General features: G+C 37.1%; 1 protein-coding gene across 1 annotated transcript in view; it reads right to left on the reverse strand.

The window, feature by feature from the left end:
* Positions 1–21,674, reverse strand: part of LOC150087314 (E3 ubiquitin-protein ligase LRSAM1-like) — a 149,941-nt gene that overhangs the window by 75,027 nt on the left and 53,240 nt on the right. Inside the window, exon 2 of the mRNA XM_090372444.1 lies at positions 20,405–20,518. Coding sequence (XP_090228570.1) covers positions 20,405–20,479 — 75 coding nt within the window. The 5' untranslated portion in view covers positions 20,480–20,518. The remainder of the gene's footprint in view (positions 1–20,404; positions 20,519–21,674) is intronic.

Here is a 21,674-nt window from a genome sequence, read left to right on the forward strand (position 1 = left end):
AAACTTCCGCACATCTATCCTACAACTGTCTTTCCTCAATTTGAATTTATGCCCTCTCAGGCGATTATTCTGAGCAAGAGAAAGAATCCCATCAGCATTGAGCATGCTCAAACCATTCAAGGCTTTATACACCTCAATCAGATCACCTCGCAGGTGCCTAGTTTCCAGACACTGTAATTTGCAAAACTTAAGCCTTTCTTTGTAAGAGCAACTCTTTGTTCATTCACTAATCTTGTTGCCCTTCTCTGTATGCATTCCAGCAGCACTACATCTTTCTTAAAAAGGGCCTCCAGACCTGTATACAGTACTCAAAGTGTTGCCTGACCATTGCCTTATACAAGGGAATAATCACTTCCTTATCCCTGCCAGAAAAATTCCTGTATATCGTTGACAAAGCACCATGAGCTACTCTTGCAGACTGTCTGCACTGCTGAGAAAACTTCATATCTGCCTGCACAATTATCTCCAGGTCCTTTTCATTCTCTACCATTGTCAGTGTAGTACCACACAGTTGATACGTTACTTTGGGGTTACTGCTTCCCATATGCAGTACTTTACATTTGTCAATGTTAAACTTCAGTTGCCACCTCTCAGCCCATCTGCTCAACTTTTCTAGATCCTGTTGCAGCAATGTACTGTCATTAACAACCCTGCCGACCTTCACGACAAAATCGCGAGCGTGGATGTTTCTCGCTAATCCTTGTTCAGTATGTGTTATGCGCTTGTCATGGAAGGTTTCGTCGCTTGCTTTTAATTTATATGCTTATAAATTGAATAAATTTATGAATTTATAAACTGATATGCTTACAAAAGTGATAAATCTACCGTTTTGCAGTGTAAAACAGACTTTTTCGAGTGTGTTAACGGAAGAAAGTGACTTTATTTGGACAAGTTCTTTCTAACCCGTACAAAAATATGGTTACGAATAACAAGGGAAATGTGAAAAGATCAAAGGTGATGACATTAGCGAATAAAATTGAGTTATTAGATAATATCTCTAATGGTGAAAGTGTCTCCTCAGTCCAAAACATTATAAAATCAATGAGTCAACGGTACGATCAATCAAGAAATCGGAAGAAAAAAATCGCCATAGTGTCCGTGAAAATGCACTAATTGCTTCAAAAATTTGCTCTGTAACTCGTGAAGTTAAATTAGAAAAAAATGGAAAAAAGCTTTAAATCTGTGGATAGAAGACCAAACTCAAAATAAAATTCCGTTAAGTTTACTCATTATTCGTGAAAAGGCAAAACACTTTAGCGAAACTGGTGACAGCACTGACGGGATAAGTTTTTTAGTTAACAAAGACGCTGGTTTGAAATTTCTAATAAATATTACATTTAATATTAAATTGTTTCTTATTTTCATTTCGATGCCATATGCTTGCATTTCACTATGTACTGTCTATGTACATAGTCATATTATGATAATACATATTAGATAGTATGAATCAGAGCTGTAATACTCAATATGTTCTACGTTGATAATAATATTATTAGTAAATTAATAAGAGGAGTTTACCTCAATATAGTACATGGAACACTTCCGTATGATACCCTCCAGAAATTAAAACGGAAAAAACGAAAAAATCGACAACTTACCGGTACATTAAAGTAAAATATAAATAATTAAATAATTAAAGTAAAATATAAATAATTAAATAATCAATTTAACACAATTCAAAATCAATTCAAAACAATTAAAATTCAAATTAACGCAATTAAAAGAATCTAACGAAAATATTCAAAACGATTTTCCTTGCTTCAGGAAGGAAAATCGTTTTGAATATTTTCGTTAGATTCTTTTAATTGCGTTAATTTGAATTTTAATTGTTTTGAATTGATTTTGAATTGTGTTAAATTGATTATTTAATTATTTATATTTTACTTTAATTATTTAATTATTTATATTTTACTTTAATGTACCGGTAAGTTGTCGATTTTTTCGTTTTTTCCGTTTTAATTTCTGGAGGGTATCATACGGAAGTGTTCCACGTACTATATTAATGATAATACATATGTAGACAAAATTTTAGACTAGTTTTTCTCAAAGGTCGCAGGTTCAATTCCCGCCTTGGGCTTGCATCAAAGTACTGCAAAAACCTTGGGAGGCGCATTATGGCCACAGAAGCCTATCCGCCAACAACTACCAAAAAAAAAAAAAAAAAAACTATTTTTTACTTATATATTTCATACTTTGGAACAGAACCCCTTTATTACCATGGGAGCCATAACTCAGTATTCATGGCATTTCTCAGGAACGTAACTCCCGCTATTCGCAGGGGTTATGTTCCAGGTTTACTGTACTGCATATGGGTAGTAGCAGTAATATCAGAGTAATATACCAACTATATTATACTATACTCAGGTTAGTGGATAATGAAGAAGACTTAAGAATAATTGAACAGTGTGATATGAAGTTCTCTGAGCAGTGCAAACAAATTGCCAAGACAGTTCACAGGGTTTTTTCAATGATATACATGAATTTTACTATCAGGGAAAATGAAGTGATTATCCCAATGTATAAGGCAATGGTCAGGCTACATCTTGAGTACTCCATACAGGTCTGGAAGCTTCATTTTAGCAAAGATGTCGAGCTGCTGGACAGCGAAGAACAGTGAGATTAGTGAGGCAACAAAGAGGTATTCTGCAAATTGCTGTGTCTGGAGAATAGGCACCGGTGAGGTGTTTAAGGCTTTGAGTAGATTGATTAAGCTCATTTCTGAAGGAATTCTTCCTCTTTGCTCAGACAATGCACATGAGGGAGCATAAATTCAAATTGAGGGACAGTTGCAGAATAGATGTACAGAAATTTTTAGCCAGCAGGTGGTTCATTGCTGGAAAAAAACTTCTATCTGTTTTTGTGTAAGTTGATAGCTTAAATAAATTTATCGAAGAACTAGAGAAATTATTAGATGGAATGGATAGGTGAAATGGGACGTTGGATTTTCTAGCAGATGGATTTTCACAAAATTTTATATTTAGTTTGTTTAGAAAGTTTTATTAAGCCACCCCAAATTTCTCTAAAATCTGAGAAATAGAAATCTGGCAATTATTATTCCATTTTGTTTTAGAGATCCTCTATATAACAGGCATCAAAAAACGATATTCTGAGCTAAAAATACTTTTATAGTATTTTTTAGGCTCAAAAATACAAAAAAAAAATCAATAATTTATTTACTGTTCTACACGAAAAAACAATAATTTATTTATTTATTACATTAATAATAATAAAAAAATGCGAAAAAGGTTTGCATGAAACGCTGCATGAAACATTATATAAAAAACAATGCATACATGTAGTCAAGTAGATATAAAAGTAGTATAAAAATAAATTTGTATATTAAATGTGGTTTTTAACACCATATTATTAGCATCAGACAAGTGATATCACCTGTGAAGATTATACATAGATACAGATATATATTTAAATATATATATATATATATATATATATATATATATATATATACACAGGGTGGTCCAAAAGAAACTTTTTTATTTCTATTTATTTTACAAATGCTTGATAGTTTTTCGTATAAATTTTTGACGATTTCCTTCATTAAAGAAATTTATACACTGTCATCTAATGTTTAATATATTCCTTTATGTAGGAAATGTTAATATACAAAGGGTACTAGGAAAGTTTTGCAATATGACGCAACAATGAATCACAGGAAGCTGCTTGTTGCTGCATGTTGAGACATGTTCATACGTGCATAGTAGCCGCCGCGCCAAGTCGATGGGCTCAGTTATTCATTAGTAGTGAGAGTGTAAAGTGCTTGCGATGGCATCGTGGTCACGAAATGAGATAAGGACAGTTTTGCGGTATAATTTTGTGCGTGGTTTAACCATAGACCAGTGCTTAGAAGAAATGACTCTTGCACTAGATGATGATTGTCCACATCGTACAACGATATTCAGGTGGTATAGAGAATTCCAAAGGGAAAATTTCACTCTGGAGGATTCTGAGAGGCCGGGAAGGCCACGAACGTCAGTTACGGAGGAAAACGTTACTGCTGTGAGGAAAATGCTTGACGAAAACAGGCGAGTGACCTACCAACAGATAGAGATACTTTGGGCCTAAATGCACCAGCAATTCGTTCGATTCTGCAAGATCATTTGCACGTGAAGAAACTTTGTTCTCTCTGGGTGCCGCATCAACTGACTGAAGAGCAGATGACACAACGTGTGACTTGGTGCCGGGAGATGTTAAAAAAGTTTGATAAGGGACAATCTCGGTATGTGAACAACATCGTGACAGGTGACGAGACTTGGCTGTACTATTACGATCTGCCGACCAAGGCTCAAAACAAAGTTTGGGTCTTTGATGATGACGACACACCCGTAATTGTCAGAAAATCCCGATCTGTAAAGAAGAAAATGATAGCTGTATTTTTCAAATCGAGTGGAATTGTGGAACGTGTCGTTTTGGACACGCAGAAGACAGTCACAGCTAAGTGGTATACTGAACAATGCCTGCCTAAAGTCATTGGATCTATGAAGAACCTGTGGCCAAAGTCAAGAATGGACACCTGGTACCTCCATCACGATAATGCTGCAGCTCACCACGCCAAAGCCTGCACCGAATATTTGACCACGACAGGACTGAAACTTCTCGAGCACCCTCCCTACGGTCCAGACCTTGCTCCCTGCGACTTTGCACTGTTCCCGCATGTGAAAATGAAGCTAAAAGGGAGGCGGTTTTCCAGTGATGAGGACTTTCTACGGGCTTGGGACAACGAGTGTGCTTTACTCCCTAGTGAAACTTGGCAGAACTGGTTTAAAGATTGGTTTCGGAGGATGGAGAGGTGTATTGAATGTAGAGGAAATTACTTTGAAAAAATTAAATAAACAAAGCTGTATTGCAAAACTTTCCTAGTACCCTTTGTATAAAAAAAATAGGTTCAAAATGCTCCCCCCCCCCATTGTTCAATACAAGCTTCAGCCATCGCTGTAACACTCCTACAAGCCCTCACACACACACTGCAATGTCAGCTTCCTGACATTGCAGTGTGTGTGCCTTCAAATTTTCTGACCAGTCTTATAATATTATGACTTTGAACTTGCCGAATACTACTTTCTTCTGCTAACAAACAAGCAGCTTTAGATCTATTATTGTTGTTTTGGTAATAATTTTTAAATGCTGTCACTCTTTGTTCCTTTGTTAAACAATAATCAATGTTCATTTAGGGCAGAGGTGTCAAGCATAAGCCTCAGGCTTCCTTGCACTCTATGGCTAATAATAATAATAATAATAACTGGCAGCCCACGATGGGTTCTTTTGTGACTCCCGCCACCTCCATGGAAAATACTGATGTTTCTAAAATGCATTTCTACTGCTTTCCACTACTGTCTACTGCTTTCTGTGATCATGCAATTTCCAGAATTTTCCATTGCCTATTTAAGCATATTTAGGAAGGTAGACAGATAAATAATCTTGACCTGGGGATAAGATTTTTTTTTTTGATTTGGTAGTTGTTGGCGCATCGGCTTCTGTGGCCATATTGCACCTCCCAAGGTTTTTGCAGTACTTTTATCCAAGCCCGAGGCGGGAATCGAACCCGCGACCTTTGGGTTGCCCGGGCAGGTACTTTACCCACTCGGCTAGCCCGGTCGGCCCTGGGGATAAGCTGACAATAATCAAAGTGATTCTAAACTACAGATGGACAGAAAAGTAATGCCTGTTATTGCTTAATTTTTGAAGGGGTAGACATAAATCAAAAAGGAAAAGGTATTTACTTGTAGATAAAATTTATCTACAAGTAAATACCTTTTATTTATCTTATAGATAAAATTTATCTACAAGTAAATAAAATAAAAAGTTGTCTTAATTTGTTGTATCACTTTTCTACATACTCTCTACCTAATTTTATATCTTCTGTCTAGTGCTGAAAAAGTTTTTATATGCCGTGCAAATATGCTTATTTCAGCTGAGAGGCTAGCCTGAAAAGTAACAAAGAATTCTTTGTTTTTGTAAAGAGAAGGAAAGGAATGGACCCCCTTGATATGAATAACATAGCCATTGATGTTCCAGGTTGCTGACAAACTAAATAAATATTTTGCATTAACATTCCTTCTGTGAAGAAGTTTTTAGGAACGGGATACCAGAAGTACAAGTTATAACTGAGAATAAAATGATTTTGTGGTAATAGAAGAAAGTGGAAGAGAAGTTGTTTAAGCTAAAACATGATGGGATCTATCCAGTTGTTTTTAAATAAGCGGCAAAAAGAGGTAACCAAACCCTTGGCTATAATTGCAAGAACATCTTTGGATTCAAGGAAGTCCCTATAGATAGAAGATGTGCAAATATTTCTCCTACTCACAAAGGGCGATCAAAGGGAAAATTGAGTAAATGCAGACCTGTGAGGTTGATCTCTGTTCCAGTGTAAAAAGTTGAGTCACTGTTTAAAACAGTATTGCAGAATTATCTTGGCAGAATGCAGTCTTTTGTAAATCACAGTGTGGATATTAAGGACAGCTCTTGTCTCACCATTATGATTAGGTACTATGACCCAATAACAGAGGAACTGGATGGAAAAAATAATTTTGACATCACATACTTAGATTTTAATAAAGCTGTAGTATTAGTATTAGTGATATAGTCTTGGAAGCTACAGGCTTTTCTCTCCCAGCCAAAAAAACAGAAAAGAAAAAAAGAGTAAAGCGTAGATAAGAAAATAAAATCAAATTATGTGCTTCCCTTCTCGTGTAGGTAACTGTCCAGTTGATCTCTGAATAACAGGCAGAGTCTGTCTGAAGTCTCTGGTAAACAACACTACGATGACTCCTCCCATCAAGACCCTCATTACCACGAATATCTTTCAGTATTCTACTGAGGGCCTCTATACCAGCTTTGTGGGATGTCATGCACTGATCCCATACAATATGCAATCTCAGAGCACTTTTGCAATGGTGCTTTGATTGAAAATATTGCCCACTGCATTTCTGCATATTTAAGGTTGAGTGGATATACGATATTGCCACATAGGCAGTTTTACCACCTTCTAACAATGTAACAGCAATGCCTGAAGAAGTAACGCTCATTGCAATTTGCATTTTTAGGTTGAGTGGCTATTTGAATGCCGCATGGCCAGTTTTACCACCTTCTAACAATGTAACAGCAATGGTGCTTCAGCAATCCCTGAAGAAGTAACACCCATCGCAATTTTCCTTGTACTTCTCACTTTGGCCAACAACAAATTTATTAGATTTAAGTACCGTACTGTTTGATCCAGAAAGTTTAATAACCAATAAATGACATGCAGCTTTTGGGGTTAAATGGACCCCTTCATCAGCAATTCTAACAGGATAAAGACATTAGAGACAAAATTTTTAACAAATACAGAGTTGTGCGTGCAGTGATGCATGCATGAGATTAAACATTCAACTATTAGGTTGCTGCTCATTGTGACTCCAGGTGCATCTGAAAAGAAAACTTTCCCGGAGTATGTGTCTCTGCTGTCCAAAATTTTGAAGTACACTTTCTTTTGATTTTCTGTAAGCTGGATTAGCTTATATCTACCACAGGCTTCTGTTTTGCCTAATAATTTATATGCATCCCATGCATTTTTCTTCTCTGCATTGAGTCTCATTAGTTCACCTGACATTCATTTAGGTCTAAACCTTGAACGGTATTTCTTAGTTAATATGAAAAGCCTAGTCGTTTCCTTGATTAATTTCTTCAATGCTTCCCATTTAGAAATGGCAGTTGAAGTTTAGCATTGATAGGTGCAGCATGCTGCACCTATCAATGCAGTGATTCCAGGATAACATACTCGGTGCTACCCTGCTGGGATTTGCGGAGAATGAAAGAAGCCTGGGGATGGTTGTGCAGTCAGATATGGATTTCTCTGTGTGGTATAGATGGGCTGCTTTGTTGGCCCATAGAGTTTTATTATTGATATACAGAGATTTTTCCAGCAGGGATGGGGAAGTGATTGTTCCTTTGTATGTGCCAGTGGTTAGGCCACATCTTGAGTGCCACATGCTGGTTGGAGGGAATCATTTTGGGAGGGGTGTGGATCTTTGGGGGCTGGTGCAGAGGAGAGCAGTGGGATCAGTGAGGGGAACATGGGGTGTTCTTGCCAGGAAGGGCTTCGTTTCTGAAAGTTGCTGCATTTGAACCTCTGCGAGGAGATCTGATTGGGGTGTGGTGTTTTAGGCTTTGAACTGTATTGAGTAGTCTCAGTGTTGATGGCATCCTTCCTCTTCCTCTTCCTCAGACTACACATATAAGTGAGCATAAATGAAGGGCATAGATCTTCAGAAGTTTGTCTTCAGCCAGCAGGTTCATCACTGTTGGAACAAACTTTGGGAACACGGTTAAGCACATGTGGGAAAAGAATTTTCAGCTTCAGCAAATGAATAAATTTTTGATAAATTTTTACCATCTTATTAACTTAATTGTCATATTAATTTATTTTCCATAAGTAGGTTTATAGTCCTAGTCATGCTCCTTACATTATTTTGAATTTAGTTAGAGATTTTGTAGGTTAATATAATTTTGTAGGTTCATATAATAACTACTTAATATATGTAGAACCTTTATCCGTTTAAAACTTGCTGCCATTGTTATAGTATATTAGATCGTATGGTATAGCGTAGCATATATCTTGAACTTTATAGCTTTAGGTAAATGCAAACCTTAGCGTAATATGTATCACTGCATTTAGGAATCTGTTAGCTTAGTGTAGTTTGTCAATTGATAAATTAAATCTATTAATTTTATTAATTTCATTGTCAATCAATTAAATTGAATTTAACAGAAATCTTCCCCAGATCAGAGCAGCAAATTGATCAGCACAAAGTAGCAGGAGTACTATGGCTTGGGAGAGAAATGAAGGGGGTGATTCTCCAGTGCATCACAATCTAAAAAACGGTGCAACTTATGAATTGTATGCAGACCTTTCTGGAACAGGACATGACCTAGCTAAGGAGAATGTCCTTATATGTGTTAGGTGCAGAGAGTGTGAAGAAATTAGATGTCAACTCAGCATTCTGATGGACATTTGTGAGAGTTTGAGGAATAGGGTAGATGCTCTCGAAGGAATTAAAATGGTGGACCCATCAAGCTCTCAGCTGCTCAACTCAGTGTCAGAGCTCACTCTTGTGCACCAGGCAACACATAGTGGCAATCTTCAAGGCAGAATACTCTGGTCCCACAGGAGCTATTATTGTTGGTGACTCAATTGTCAGTGAAACGGGAAATATATGGTGCAAAAAGGATAGGTGGAGTAGGACGGGGTACGTCTGCCAGGGGTAAAAGTTGATAACATTGCAGAGCAGATATCTTTTAAGGGCACAAAAGGTAATATTATTGTAGACTTTGGCACTAATCACATTAAGAGTAGATCTGCAGATTTATTTAAAAACTACAGGTCAATGTTGAAAAAAAGTCACAAGTTAGGGTTAAAATTGAAAATCACGATAGGAGGGAGTATATGATGAGAGCCTTGTCGATCATTTTGGCCCTGAAGATATTGTGCAAGGCTCATGGGGTAGAATTTTTCTCAGCCTGATCTTTGCTTGTTAACAGGAGAGACTGCTGCTACAGGAATGTGATACACTTAAATAGAAAGGGTACAAGAATATTTTCTGATGCTATCGAGGCAGTGTTAGGTGGGTTGGAAAACTGCTAGCTTGCCGGGATTCACAGGCAGAGGTGGAAGTGATTCTTGGAATGGTTCTATTGGAATGAGCAGCAGCCTGGATAGCAAGTTGCTGGGGATTTCAAGAACTTCTGGGAGTCATCATGAAACAAATACATGATCTGTGTTGGGGTAACTAAGAGTAAGGTCAGGTGCACGTATACTTGCTGTACACCAGTGCTAGGAGTATAGAAAATAAATTTGATGAAGGGATCATCAAAAGAAGAATTGGAATTTTGGGAGTACAATATGTGCAGAAAGGGTGGAAGGGTTATGCTATTGGTTAACAAACACATAAAATCTAAGGCAGTACATCTAGTTGATATTGGTGGACTGTGCAATGTTGAGTCAATTTTGTGTGATATAAGCACTGGGAAAGGAAAAATTAAGGTAGGAGTTAGTTTTAGGCCTAATGACTCTGATGAGTATACAATGAACAACTATACAGAGAAATAGAGTGGGCCAGTAACTTCCCAGACATTGACTGGAACTTGTGGGTTTAGTCACTCAAACACCAGCAAGACTTTTGTGGATTATTGGACGATTGTTTTCTACAACAGCATGTTCGAGGGGCAGCCAGAGGGAGTAATACTCTTGACCTGATTATCAGTAATGATTATTCATAAATTAAGAATTTGCAGCTAAAGGAACAACTAGGTGGCACTGATCACAGTGTACTGATGTTGAATTTACTCAAGGATGTAACTACCCTCAGAGGTAAAGGGAAAGGTTTTTGCTTTTGCAAAGACAACTACAGTAGTGTCAGATAGTTTTTAAATTCTACACAGTGGGACCAACTGATGATGTTACCAACAGCAAATTCTAAATGGGAGGCATTCAAGGAATTAATATGCATAAGCAAGCTTATGCAGCATCAGCCAAAAAAAAAAAAAAAAAAAAACCCACTTCCACTTCACCCCTCTGTTCGTTCGAAATACCTGTCCAGCGATAAGCCTTAAATTTATTTAGGCTATCAACTTCCACGGCAAGGGATGGAAGTCTGTTCCGCCAACCAACTACCTCGCTGGCTAAAGGCAAATTTCCGCACGTCAATCCTACATCTGTCTTTCCTCAATTTGAATTTATGCCCTCTCAGGTGATTATTCTGAGCAATAGGAAGAATCCCATCAGCATTGAGCATGCTCAAACCATTCAAGCCTTTATACAGCACTATCAGATCGCCTCGCTGGTGCCTAGTCTCCAGACACTGTAATTTGCAAAATTTAAGCCTTTCTTCGTAAGAGTACCCCTTTGTTCCATTCACTAATCTTGTTGCACTTCTCTGTACTCATTCCAGCAGCTCTACATCCTTCTTGGAATGAGGCCTCCAGACCTATATACAGTACTCAAGGCGTGGCCTGACCACTGCCTTATACAAAGGAATAATCACCTCCTTATCCCTGCTAGAAAAATTCCTGTATATCGTTGACAGGACACCATGAGCTACTCTTGCAGCCCGTCTGCACTGCTCAGAAAACTTCATATCTGCCTGCACAATTACCCCCAGGTCCTTTTCATTCTCTACCACTGTCAGTGTAGTACCGCAGAGTTGATACGTTGCTCTGGGGTTGCTGTTTCCCATATGTAGTACTTTGCATTTGTCAATGTTAAACTTCATTTGCCACCTCTCAGCCCAGCTGTTCAACCTTTCCAGATCCTGTTGCAGCAGCATAGTGTCAGTAGTGCCCTTGACAACCCTGCCAACCTTTGTATCGTCTGCAAACTTGGACATTAAGCTTGATATACCATCATCAATATCATTTATAAATACAGAAAACAATAATCGACCCAACACTGAACCCCAAGGGACTCCACTAATAACATTAGTTCACAATGAGCAATGTCCATTGATTACCACTCTCTGTCTTCTCCCCCTCAACCACCCCTTTATCCATAGCAGCCATTTGCCTCCAATGCCACACTGCTCCAATTTGTGTAGCAGTCTTCCATGTGCAACAGTATCAAAAGCCTTTCTAAGATCCAAGTATATAATATCAAAGTTATTCTCTGCATTCAGTTCTTTTGTGATTGCATCATAGTATCCAATAAAATTAGTCAGGCAAGACTTTTCCTTAACAAAACCATGCTGTGTCCGAGCTATAACTGAAGTCTTGTCTAGATGATCCTGCAGCGCTTCTTTAACCAGTGCCTCCATTAATTTTCCTGGAACAGAAGTTAAACTCACAGGTCTATAATTACTTGTGTCAGCCTTTGATCCTCCTTTGTGAATTGGGATCACATTTGCACATCTCCAGTCTGTGGGTACCTCCCCTGAGTCCAAGGAAGCTCTCATAATTATGGCTAAGGGTTTGCTTACTTCCTTTGCTGCCTCCTTTAATATAACTGGATAGATCCCGTCCACCCCAGTAAGACAATATCTCTCCTTTACTGGACTAAAACTCTCACAAAAAACTGAAATGAATTTTGAAAAGATATTACCTACTGGAGTGGACATGAGGTTGTGCAACCTATATAAAGAAAGTGGCAAAATACACCTGAGAAACCGTAAAATAAAAATTTTTTCACTCTTCACGGAAAGCTACAGGAGGCAAGGAAGAATGTAGTATTCCAATAACCCATCAACTCAGGAACATCTGAGTTGAATGGCTCTAGCCCCTGCATTATGACATACAGTGAGAAAACTCCTTCCCTACCAGCAAAGCTGTAAAAATGAACTAAACACATAAATATGGATATAAATACCCACAGACAGTGTACTGTATACAGGTGGAGGCCTTGTTTTAGGAAGTACATAGAGCTGCTGGAACGAGTACAGAGAAGGGCAACAAGATTAGTGAATAGAACAAAGGGTTGGTCTTACAAAGAAAGGCTTAAGTTCTGCAAATTACAGTGTCTAGAGATTGGGCACTTGTGGGGTGATCTGATTGAGGTGTATAAAGCCTTGGTGGTTTGAGCATGCTCAATGCTGATGGAATTCCTCCTCTTGCTCAGAACGATCTCCTGAGAGGGCATAAATTCAAATTGAGGAAAGGCAGTTGTAGGATAGATGTGCAGAAGTTTGCCTTTAACCAGCAAGTGGCTGATTGCTGGAACAAACTTCCATCAGTCGTTGTTGAAGTCAACAACTTAAACAGATTTGAGGCAGAACCAGACAAACAACTGGAGTGAATGGATGAGTGAAATGGGAAGGTTTTTTTTTTTCTTTTGGAAGATGCTGTATAAGATTGCTTTCTTGCATCATATGCCTCAGTAATGCTAACTATCCACTGCTAGTCATTTATACAAAACACTCTCACTTTGTATTTACATGTAGAAATAAAGGAATGCCCTTTCATTTTTTATCAATTTTTCCATTATCTCACTCATTGCTACTCTTGAAAATACATTTATGAATATCAGTTCCTTTCCTGTCGTTATTTTTGACTAATTTTTTAAATATAAAATTTTCCTGTTTATTAATATTCTTGGAGCTATCAAAAAATATAAAATCTTTACATGGATGAGAAAAGATACTATTAACCCCTCCCCTCACAAAAAAAAAAAGGTTTGGAAAGGTCTGTAACCTTTTTGTCCACTCAAGAGAAAAAAGCACGAACCACAGTAAGCAATACTGCATTATGATGCAAAACCAAACTGATGTTAAATATATTAAAAAATACTATGCTCAACAAATTTGGTGATGATGAAACAAATAAGAATATCTTGCTTCTTGAAAGGAATTGTCATAAATAGTTCTACTTACTGTCTGCACTGTGTGTCACATATGCAGAGGTGTCTGCAGATGGATATAATGTCACACCTTAGTGCACGGAGAGTGAGGAAATTAAACATAAATTTAGCATTTTAAGAACAAATTTAAGTGCTTGAAAAAAAAAGGGGGGGGGGGGTATTATTAAATTATTGTTCTTAAAAGAATTAAATCAGACAACTCCAAGTACTTGGCTGCCCCTTATGCTTCTGATTATGTGCCAGGATTAATATGAGCAGAAGGCATTGGTGTCCACTGCCACAGAAAGGAGAATATTTTCTGCAATATAAATAAGGGAAATTGGACCAGGATGTACTTCTTAGAGACAAAAGTTAGTGATACCATAGAACACTTATCTTTTAAGTTATTAAACATAAGCAATCTGAGGATTTACTCAACCTTTTTGCAATTCAGCTTATAGAAAATTTTTTAAAAATTTTCTGGAATTCAAATCCAGAAATTGATGAAACTGAATCTAATAATACATATATAAATGTATAGAGAATATTACTGCAACAAAAAAACATAATAACAAGCAAAAATTAAAATAAAATAAATGTAAAAAATTAAAATAAAATAAATGTAAAAAATTAAAATAAAATAAATGTAAAAAATTAAAATAAAACAAAATAAAAGTAAAAAATTTACAAAATTTTGATTTTATTTTTAAACAATAATCTCACTCTAAGTTCAACAATGAATTCAAAATAGGAAAAAATGAAATTATGTAGAGATTTATTGTTTGAAAATATTACAAATTCCTTGAAAAAAAGATCACTTCGTGGTCTACATGCCGTCCAAGAATTCATTTGCAAAAGGGTTAATAGATATGAGATGATGTTAAGAAAAAGCCATAACTTAGGGCTGAGTTTGAAAGTATCTACAATTCTGCCCAGACTTAAGAGGAAGTACATGATGAGAGCCTTGCCACTCAATTCAATCCTGCAGAGATTGTGCAAGGCTCATAGTGCAGAATTTTTTCAGCATTGCTGTACTTATTAACGTAAGGGACTGTTTTTATAGAGAAGGAACAATTAAATTTAAATGCAAAAATATTTACTGTTTCTGTAGAGACAATATTAGGTGGTTCAGAAAATTTGGAATTTGAGGGGGAGAAGGGAAATAATAGAATAATAGTTTTAATGACAGCAATAAGCAGAGGTGGAATTCATTTTTATACTGCTGTTGAGACAAACAGTACACTGAAAAACATGAAGGGTTGAGAATTAAAAGGCATGCTAGGAACAGCAATTATAAGTGCTTAATAAGTTTCTAAGAACACAAACGGATTTCACATATACTTGCTTATAACAACAATGCTAGGAGCATAAAAAATAAAACTGATGAATTTTTAAATAATGGTTAAATTATCAAATGCTGACATTATAGGAACATCAGAAACATGGTATCATCAATCTGAAATAGGGGATGCAGGATTTGAACACAATGAGTAGAATCTCTATAGAAAGGACCAACATGACAGGAGAGGAGGAGTTATAGGTTTGTCCATGAAGCACTAACTCTTTACACTGACAATTCATGCATAGTTCGAGTAGCCTCAAAAATACATTGAAAACCAGTAGAGAGAGAGAGAGAGAGAGAGAGAGAGAGAGAGAGAGAGAGAGAGAGAGGTTGTCTTTATAATATTCAGTCAGTCTAGTGTAATAGCATTAGTAAAGGCACATGATGCAAGAAAGAAAGCTTAACAAGAAAGTAAGCATCAGACAAAAAAAAAAAAAAAAAAAAAACCTTACCATTTCACCCATCCATTTGCTCCAAATGTTTGTCTAGTTCTGTCTTGAATTTATTTCAGCTGTTAACTTCTACAAAGACAGATGGAAGTTTGTTCCAGCAATCAACCCCCCACTGGCTAAAGGCAATCTTCTGCACTTCTAAACTACAACTGTCTTTCCTCAATTTGATTTATGCCTTCTCAGGCAATTATTCTGAGCAAGAGGAAGAATCCCATCAGCATTGAGCATGCTCAAACAATTCAAGGCTTTATACACCTTAATCAGATCACCTCGCAGGTGCCCAGTCTCCAGACACTATAATTTGCAAAACTTAAGCCTTTATTTGTAAGAGCAACCCTTTGTTCCATTTGTTAATCTTGTTGCCCTTCTCTGTACTCATTCCAGCAACTCTACATCCTTCTTAAAATGAGGCCTTCAGACCTGCATACAGTACTCAAGGTGTGGCCTGACCACTGCCTTATACAAGGGGATAATCACCTCCTTATCCCTGCCAGAAAAATTCCTGTATATCATGACAAGACACCATGAGCTACTCTTGCAGACAGTCTGCACTGCTCAGAAAACTTCATAACTGCCTGCACAATTTCCCTCAGGTCCTTTTCATTCTCTACTACTTCATCAAATTTATTTACCAAACTTCTAGCATTGGTGTACATGCAAGTAAACATGCAAATATAAGCATTTGGAAAATAAAAATGAGAGTGGGAGTAAGTTATAGACAAATAACTGTGTTGAGTATCAGCATCGTATTCAGATATCATCGTAAGTGGAGAGGAGCACAGAAACTAGGTTTTTGAGTGTTTTTTTTTTCAGACCTAGGAGCGCATATATACACACAAATATTTGCATCCATTTGATTGATTATCTTTATTTGAATATTAGGAAACCTTCAAATAACACATATTAATCACAAAATATGACAATAATATTATTTCCAGACATTTGGTAGTATAACACACGGATCTTTTTCTCTTTCTTTAATTTCAAATTTTTGGTTAAGGGGGCATATTCCCCCCTGTCCCCCATCCCTGAATATACCCCTGTTGAGTATTTCATTATACTCAAAGGGGCATATTTCATTAAGGGCACAAAAGGTGATATAGTTGTACACGTTAGCATTAATGATATCAAGAGAAGGAGACCGGCAGAATTACTTAACAAGTACAGGTCACTGTTGAAAAAAAGCCGTGAATTAGGGTTGAATTTGAAAGTGTCTGCAATTCTGCCCAGACACGACAGGAGGAAGTATATGATGAGAGCCTTGTCGATCAATTCGGCCCTGGAAAGATTGTGCAAGGCTCAAGGGGTAGAATTTTTTTCAGCCTGGACTGTACTTGTTAACAGGAAAGACTGCTTCTACAGGGATGGGATACACTTAAATAGAAAGGGTGCAAGAATATTTGCTGATGCTATCGAGGCAGTGTTAGGTGGGTCGGAAAACTGCTAGCTTAGGGGGAGACAAAGACTAATAGATTAACAGTAAATAAATAAATAAATAAATTTTCTGTTTTATACTCCGGGACGACCAAACGGTCAGAGGAGTTCACAAGATAGATAGAATACAAGAAACAGCACCGTATTCAGTAGTCACAGGCTTGAACCCCGGTCACTCAAGGCACGTGTACTTATGCACCCGCGCGCCTGACCACTAGGCTACGGCGGCCTTCTGTACGGCGGCCTACGACGGCCTGCCAGTAGCCACTGGCAGAGGTGGAAGTGATTCTTGCACTGCTTCTATTGGAATGAGCAGAAGCCTGAAAAACAAGATGCAGGATATTTCAGAGACTGCTGGGAGTCATTGTGGTACAAGTAAACACATCGGTTGTGTTAAGGTAGCTAAGAATAGAAACAGGTGCATGTATACTTGCGTGCACACCAATGCTAGGAGTTTAGTAAATAAATTTTATGAATTTGTGGTATTGCTCAAAACATCAAAGGCAGATATTTTTGCGATATCAGAGACGTGGTGTCACACAGATATAAGGAATGCAGAACTGGAATTTGGGGAGTATAACAGCTACAGAAAGAATAGACAGGATAGGAAGGGAGGAGGGGTTATGCTATTAGTTAAGAAACACATAAAATCCAAGGAAGTGAAGCCAGTCGACATTGATGGACAGTGCAGTGTCCAGTCAGTTTGGTGTGACATAAGCATTGGGAGATAAAAATTGAGAGTAGGAGTGTGCTATAGGCCTAATGACTCTGATGAGTATAATAATAAATTGTACAGGGAAATAGAGTGGGCCAGTAAATCAGAGAGTCTTATAATGGGGGATTTTAACTTCCCAGATATTGACTGGAATTTGGAGGCTGGTCACTCACACACTAGCAAGGCTTTTGTGGATTTATTGGATGATTGTTTTCTACATCAGCATGTTCGGGAGACAACTAGAGGGAGTAATACTCTTGATTTGATTATCAGTAGTGATTCTTCATGCATTAAGAATCTGCAGATAAATGAACCACTAGGTGGCAGTGATCACAGTGTGCTGAAGTGGGATTTACTCAAAGAGGTAACTACCATTAGAGGTAAAGGGAAGGGTTCTTGCTTTCGTAAAGGCGACTACGATGGACTGAGACAGTATTTAAATTCTATACATTGGGACCAACTGATGATGTTACCAACAGAAAATTCAAAATGGGAAGCATTCAAAGAACTTATCTTGGAAGCTAATCAACTTTACATATCAACTAAGAAATATTGTTCAAAGTTTAGGCCTAAATGGATGTCAGATGACTAATGAGACAGATGGCAGAGAAGACAAATGCATGGGATACATACAAATTAACATGTGACACAGAAGCCTATGATAGATAAAAGTTGATCTGTAACCAAGTTACAAAAGAGGTTAGGAAGGCGAAGGCAGATTACGAGAAATCTTTGGCAAAGGATGCAAAGAAAAACAGCAAAGAGTTCTTTACGTATGTAAACTCTAGAAGGAAGGGGATGAATCAGATTGGTCCACTTGATATCGATGGGTCAACTGTTGATGATCCTGCTCAGGTAGCTAACAAACAAAATGAATATTTTGCATCGACAGTCACACGTGAGGAGTTATTCAGCGAGGGGAATGCCAGAGGTGTATTCAACTCTGGCGGTAAGCTAGAGAATCTTGTAATAACTGAGAGTAAAGTGGAGGAGAAAGGCACCTGGGGTGGATGGGATCTATCCAGTTATATTAAAGGAGGCAGCAAAGGAAGTAAGCAAACCCTTAGCCATAATTATGAGAGCTTCCTTGGACTCAGGGGAAGTACCCACAGACTGTAGATGTGCAAATATGACCCCAATTCACAAAGGGGGATCAAAGGCTGACACAAGTAATTATAGACCTGTGAGTTTAACTTCTGTTCCAGGAAAATTAATGGAGGCACTGGTTCAAGAAGAACTGCAGGATCATCTAGACAAGACTTCAGCTATAGCTCGGACACAGCATGGTTTTGTTAAGGGGAAGTCTTGCCTGACCAATTTGATTGGAGACTATGATGCAGTCACAAAAGAACTGGATGCAGGGAATAATATTTGATATTATATACTTGGATCTTAGAAAGGTTTTTGATACTGTTGCACATGGAAGACTGCTGCACAAATTGGAGAAGTGTGGCATTGGAGGCAAATTGCTGCTATGGATAAAGTGGTGGTTGAGGGGGAGAAGACAGAGAGTGGTAATCAATGGGCACTGCTCATCGTGGACTAATGTTATTAGTGGAGTCCCTCAGGTTTCAGTGTTGAGTCCATTATTGTTTTCTGTATTTATAAATGATATTGATGATGGTATATCAAGCTTAATGTCCAAGTTTGCAGACGATACGAAGGTTGGCAGGGTTGTCAAGGACACTACTGACACTATGCTGCTGCAACAGGATCTGGAAAGTTGAGCAGATGGGCTGAGAGGTGGCAAATGAAGTTTAACATTGACAAATGTAAAGTACTACTTATGGGAAACAACAACCCCAGAGCAACGTATCAACTCTGTGGTACTACACTGACAGTGGTAGAGAATGAAAGGGACCTGGGGTGGTTGTGCAGGCAAATATGAAGTTCTCTGAGCAGTGCAGACGGGCTGCAAGAGTAGCTCATGGTGTATTGTCAATGATATATAGGAATTTTTCTAGCAGGGATAAGGAGGTGACTATTCCCTTGTATAAGGCAATGGTCAGGCCACACATCCAAGCCGATGATATTCCAATTCTCATTTTCTAATTCCTTTTCCAGTTCTAATATCCTATCTTCACCGATGAGCGATCTTATATTGTAACAGGCCAATTTCAGTTTCCATGCATGGCAACCTGGTCATACCCGGAGATTCTTAACACACACTGCTTCCACTCTGATCCTCTCACTATTGTAAGATGGGGAGTGAAAGCTGCTCGGGACTGAGGGCCATTTGTTTCGTCATGTTGTCATGTGTGGGAGGGTTTGGGCTTTTCCTCTTCATGCTGACCAGGCATCTTGAAGAGAACCACTCTACACATTCGTTGCCAAAGATGATGTAACAGGGTTTACCATTGAGAAGGTGTGCATGAGCGGATTTTAGGGAGACAGGCCAACCGGACTTAATAGAAAGACATTGGATCCATCAGTGTTTTAGACTTAGTGCGTGATAACATACAGAGATTACCTATTCCCCTCTAAATTTATCTTATTCTTCTACAAATATTGATAACAACGTAGAACGTATTAAGCATCATTGCTCTGTTACATACTATAAAAAAATATATTCTTATGTAGAATACAGCTTTAATTTTCAACTGTTTTTATAATTTTTATATGTATATTTTTATTTTGATTTTGTTTTCAAAAATAAAATGCATTTGAGCATTAATTATATGTTTTTTTTTTTTATTTAAAAACCAAATAGCCACAAAAAATATATGTTCTGTAAATATATGGTGAGATGAAGCATTTCATGACTAAAAAATTTTGGGAAACATTGCCCTAGACCAACATTACAGATGTTATAGAGGTAAAAAGAAAAATAATTAGATCAATGTTCTTGATGGGTAAATTTGCCATAAGCTAAAGAGCAGTAAATTTTCTGAATAAACTTCCACCAATCATTGTGGAAACATGCAGTTTGAATAAATTTACGGGACAAATTATTTTGTCCAAATTTTGGACAAATTATTAGAAGAATTAGGCAAATGAAGTTGGTAACTTTTTTTTTTGCAGATGTTGCTTATGTAGAAATTAGTATCATTAATATTATACTAATATTAATGATACTTATTTTAACAAACACAGATTCAAAAATATAACTATATAGCAAACACCAGCAGGGAAAAAAATCCACTTACCAAACACATTTTATGTTCTAATCTTGCACGATAATTGATTCCTTTACTAGAAAATATCCAGTCAAAGAAAGGCATGTTGGTTATGTCAGGAAAGCTCTACATTTACTTCTTGATCTAGATATGCAATTAAACAAAAAAATTTAAATAAGTCTCTTTCTACATACATGCAACACATAAACAGAGGTAAGTAGGAATGAATGGAAAATATTTTTCAAATAATGCAACACATTATTTCTAGAAGTAAAATTTTACATAAACATTTCATGTGTTAGGAAATGATGGAAGGTAGCCAGGCTTCCACTGCATCATAAAAAAAATAATAAAATAAATAAAACCTTGTTTATACAACACTTGTCATATTGTTCTCATCGCCAAATGGTAACAATCCACATGCCTATCAATTTTTTTTCAAGAATATCAGTATTAATCATTCTAGTATGCCTCTTATTACAGCAGTTGACAATGTACTAACCAAGCATTTCCCAAACTGTGTTCCGTTAAAAAATCATAATTAATATATACATATTAGTCAATTCTATTTTATGGTATCTATCTGTAGGGAATTAGGTGTATAAGGAACAAACTAACAAGTTAGTAAAAGTAAACTAGCTTTAGCCTGGAAGGCCTATATAAAATTATAATAATGAAAAATGCAAATAAAAATAAAAAATGATAATGAAAAATGGAAATAACAATAAAAAATGGAAATAACAATAAAAAATGATAATAAACAATGAAAATAAAAATGTAAATAACATTCTTCCACTTGGTCATTGGTCTGCTACTTCTTCGGGGACTTTGAGCAGACCGATAGCCAGACTAAAAGAATGTCTCATACCTATCTGTTTCTGTTGTCCCCATTCCAGTTTTGTCCGATTTTAATTTTTAGGTGATTGTATAGAAATTAATAGAAATTAAATGAGAAATGATAATATGTGTTAAATTTAAATTTTGTAAAAATAGTGTCAGAATCAGCAAACTGGGATAGGCGACACAAAGCCCAACGACTATGTATCAGATTAAATGACAATAGTTTCTTGCTTCCTTCTTGTAATGTTGTGGTCAATTCCCGCCTTCTGGTTGTTTTTTGTGTGCTGATTAAATGATAGTGCACAACCATGCTTTTCATTGACTATGGCGTGATGGTGAAATTGCTGTAGGGAATATGTCCTATATCAATGCAAACGTTCTGATAGCCTGAGAGGGTTTTTATTTGAGTTAGTCAGGGGAGGGGTTGTCTCTGATGGCGGAAGGAACCTATATGAATGAA

This window comes from Mastigoproctus giganteus, chromosome 4 (genome assembly GCF_048544385.1).
Source record: "Mastigoproctus giganteus isolate SK-2022 chromosome 4, ASM4854438v1, whole genome shotgun sequence".
NCBI lineage: Eukaryota > Metazoa > Arthropoda > Arachnida > Uropygi > Thelyphonidae > Mastigoproctus > Mastigoproctus giganteus.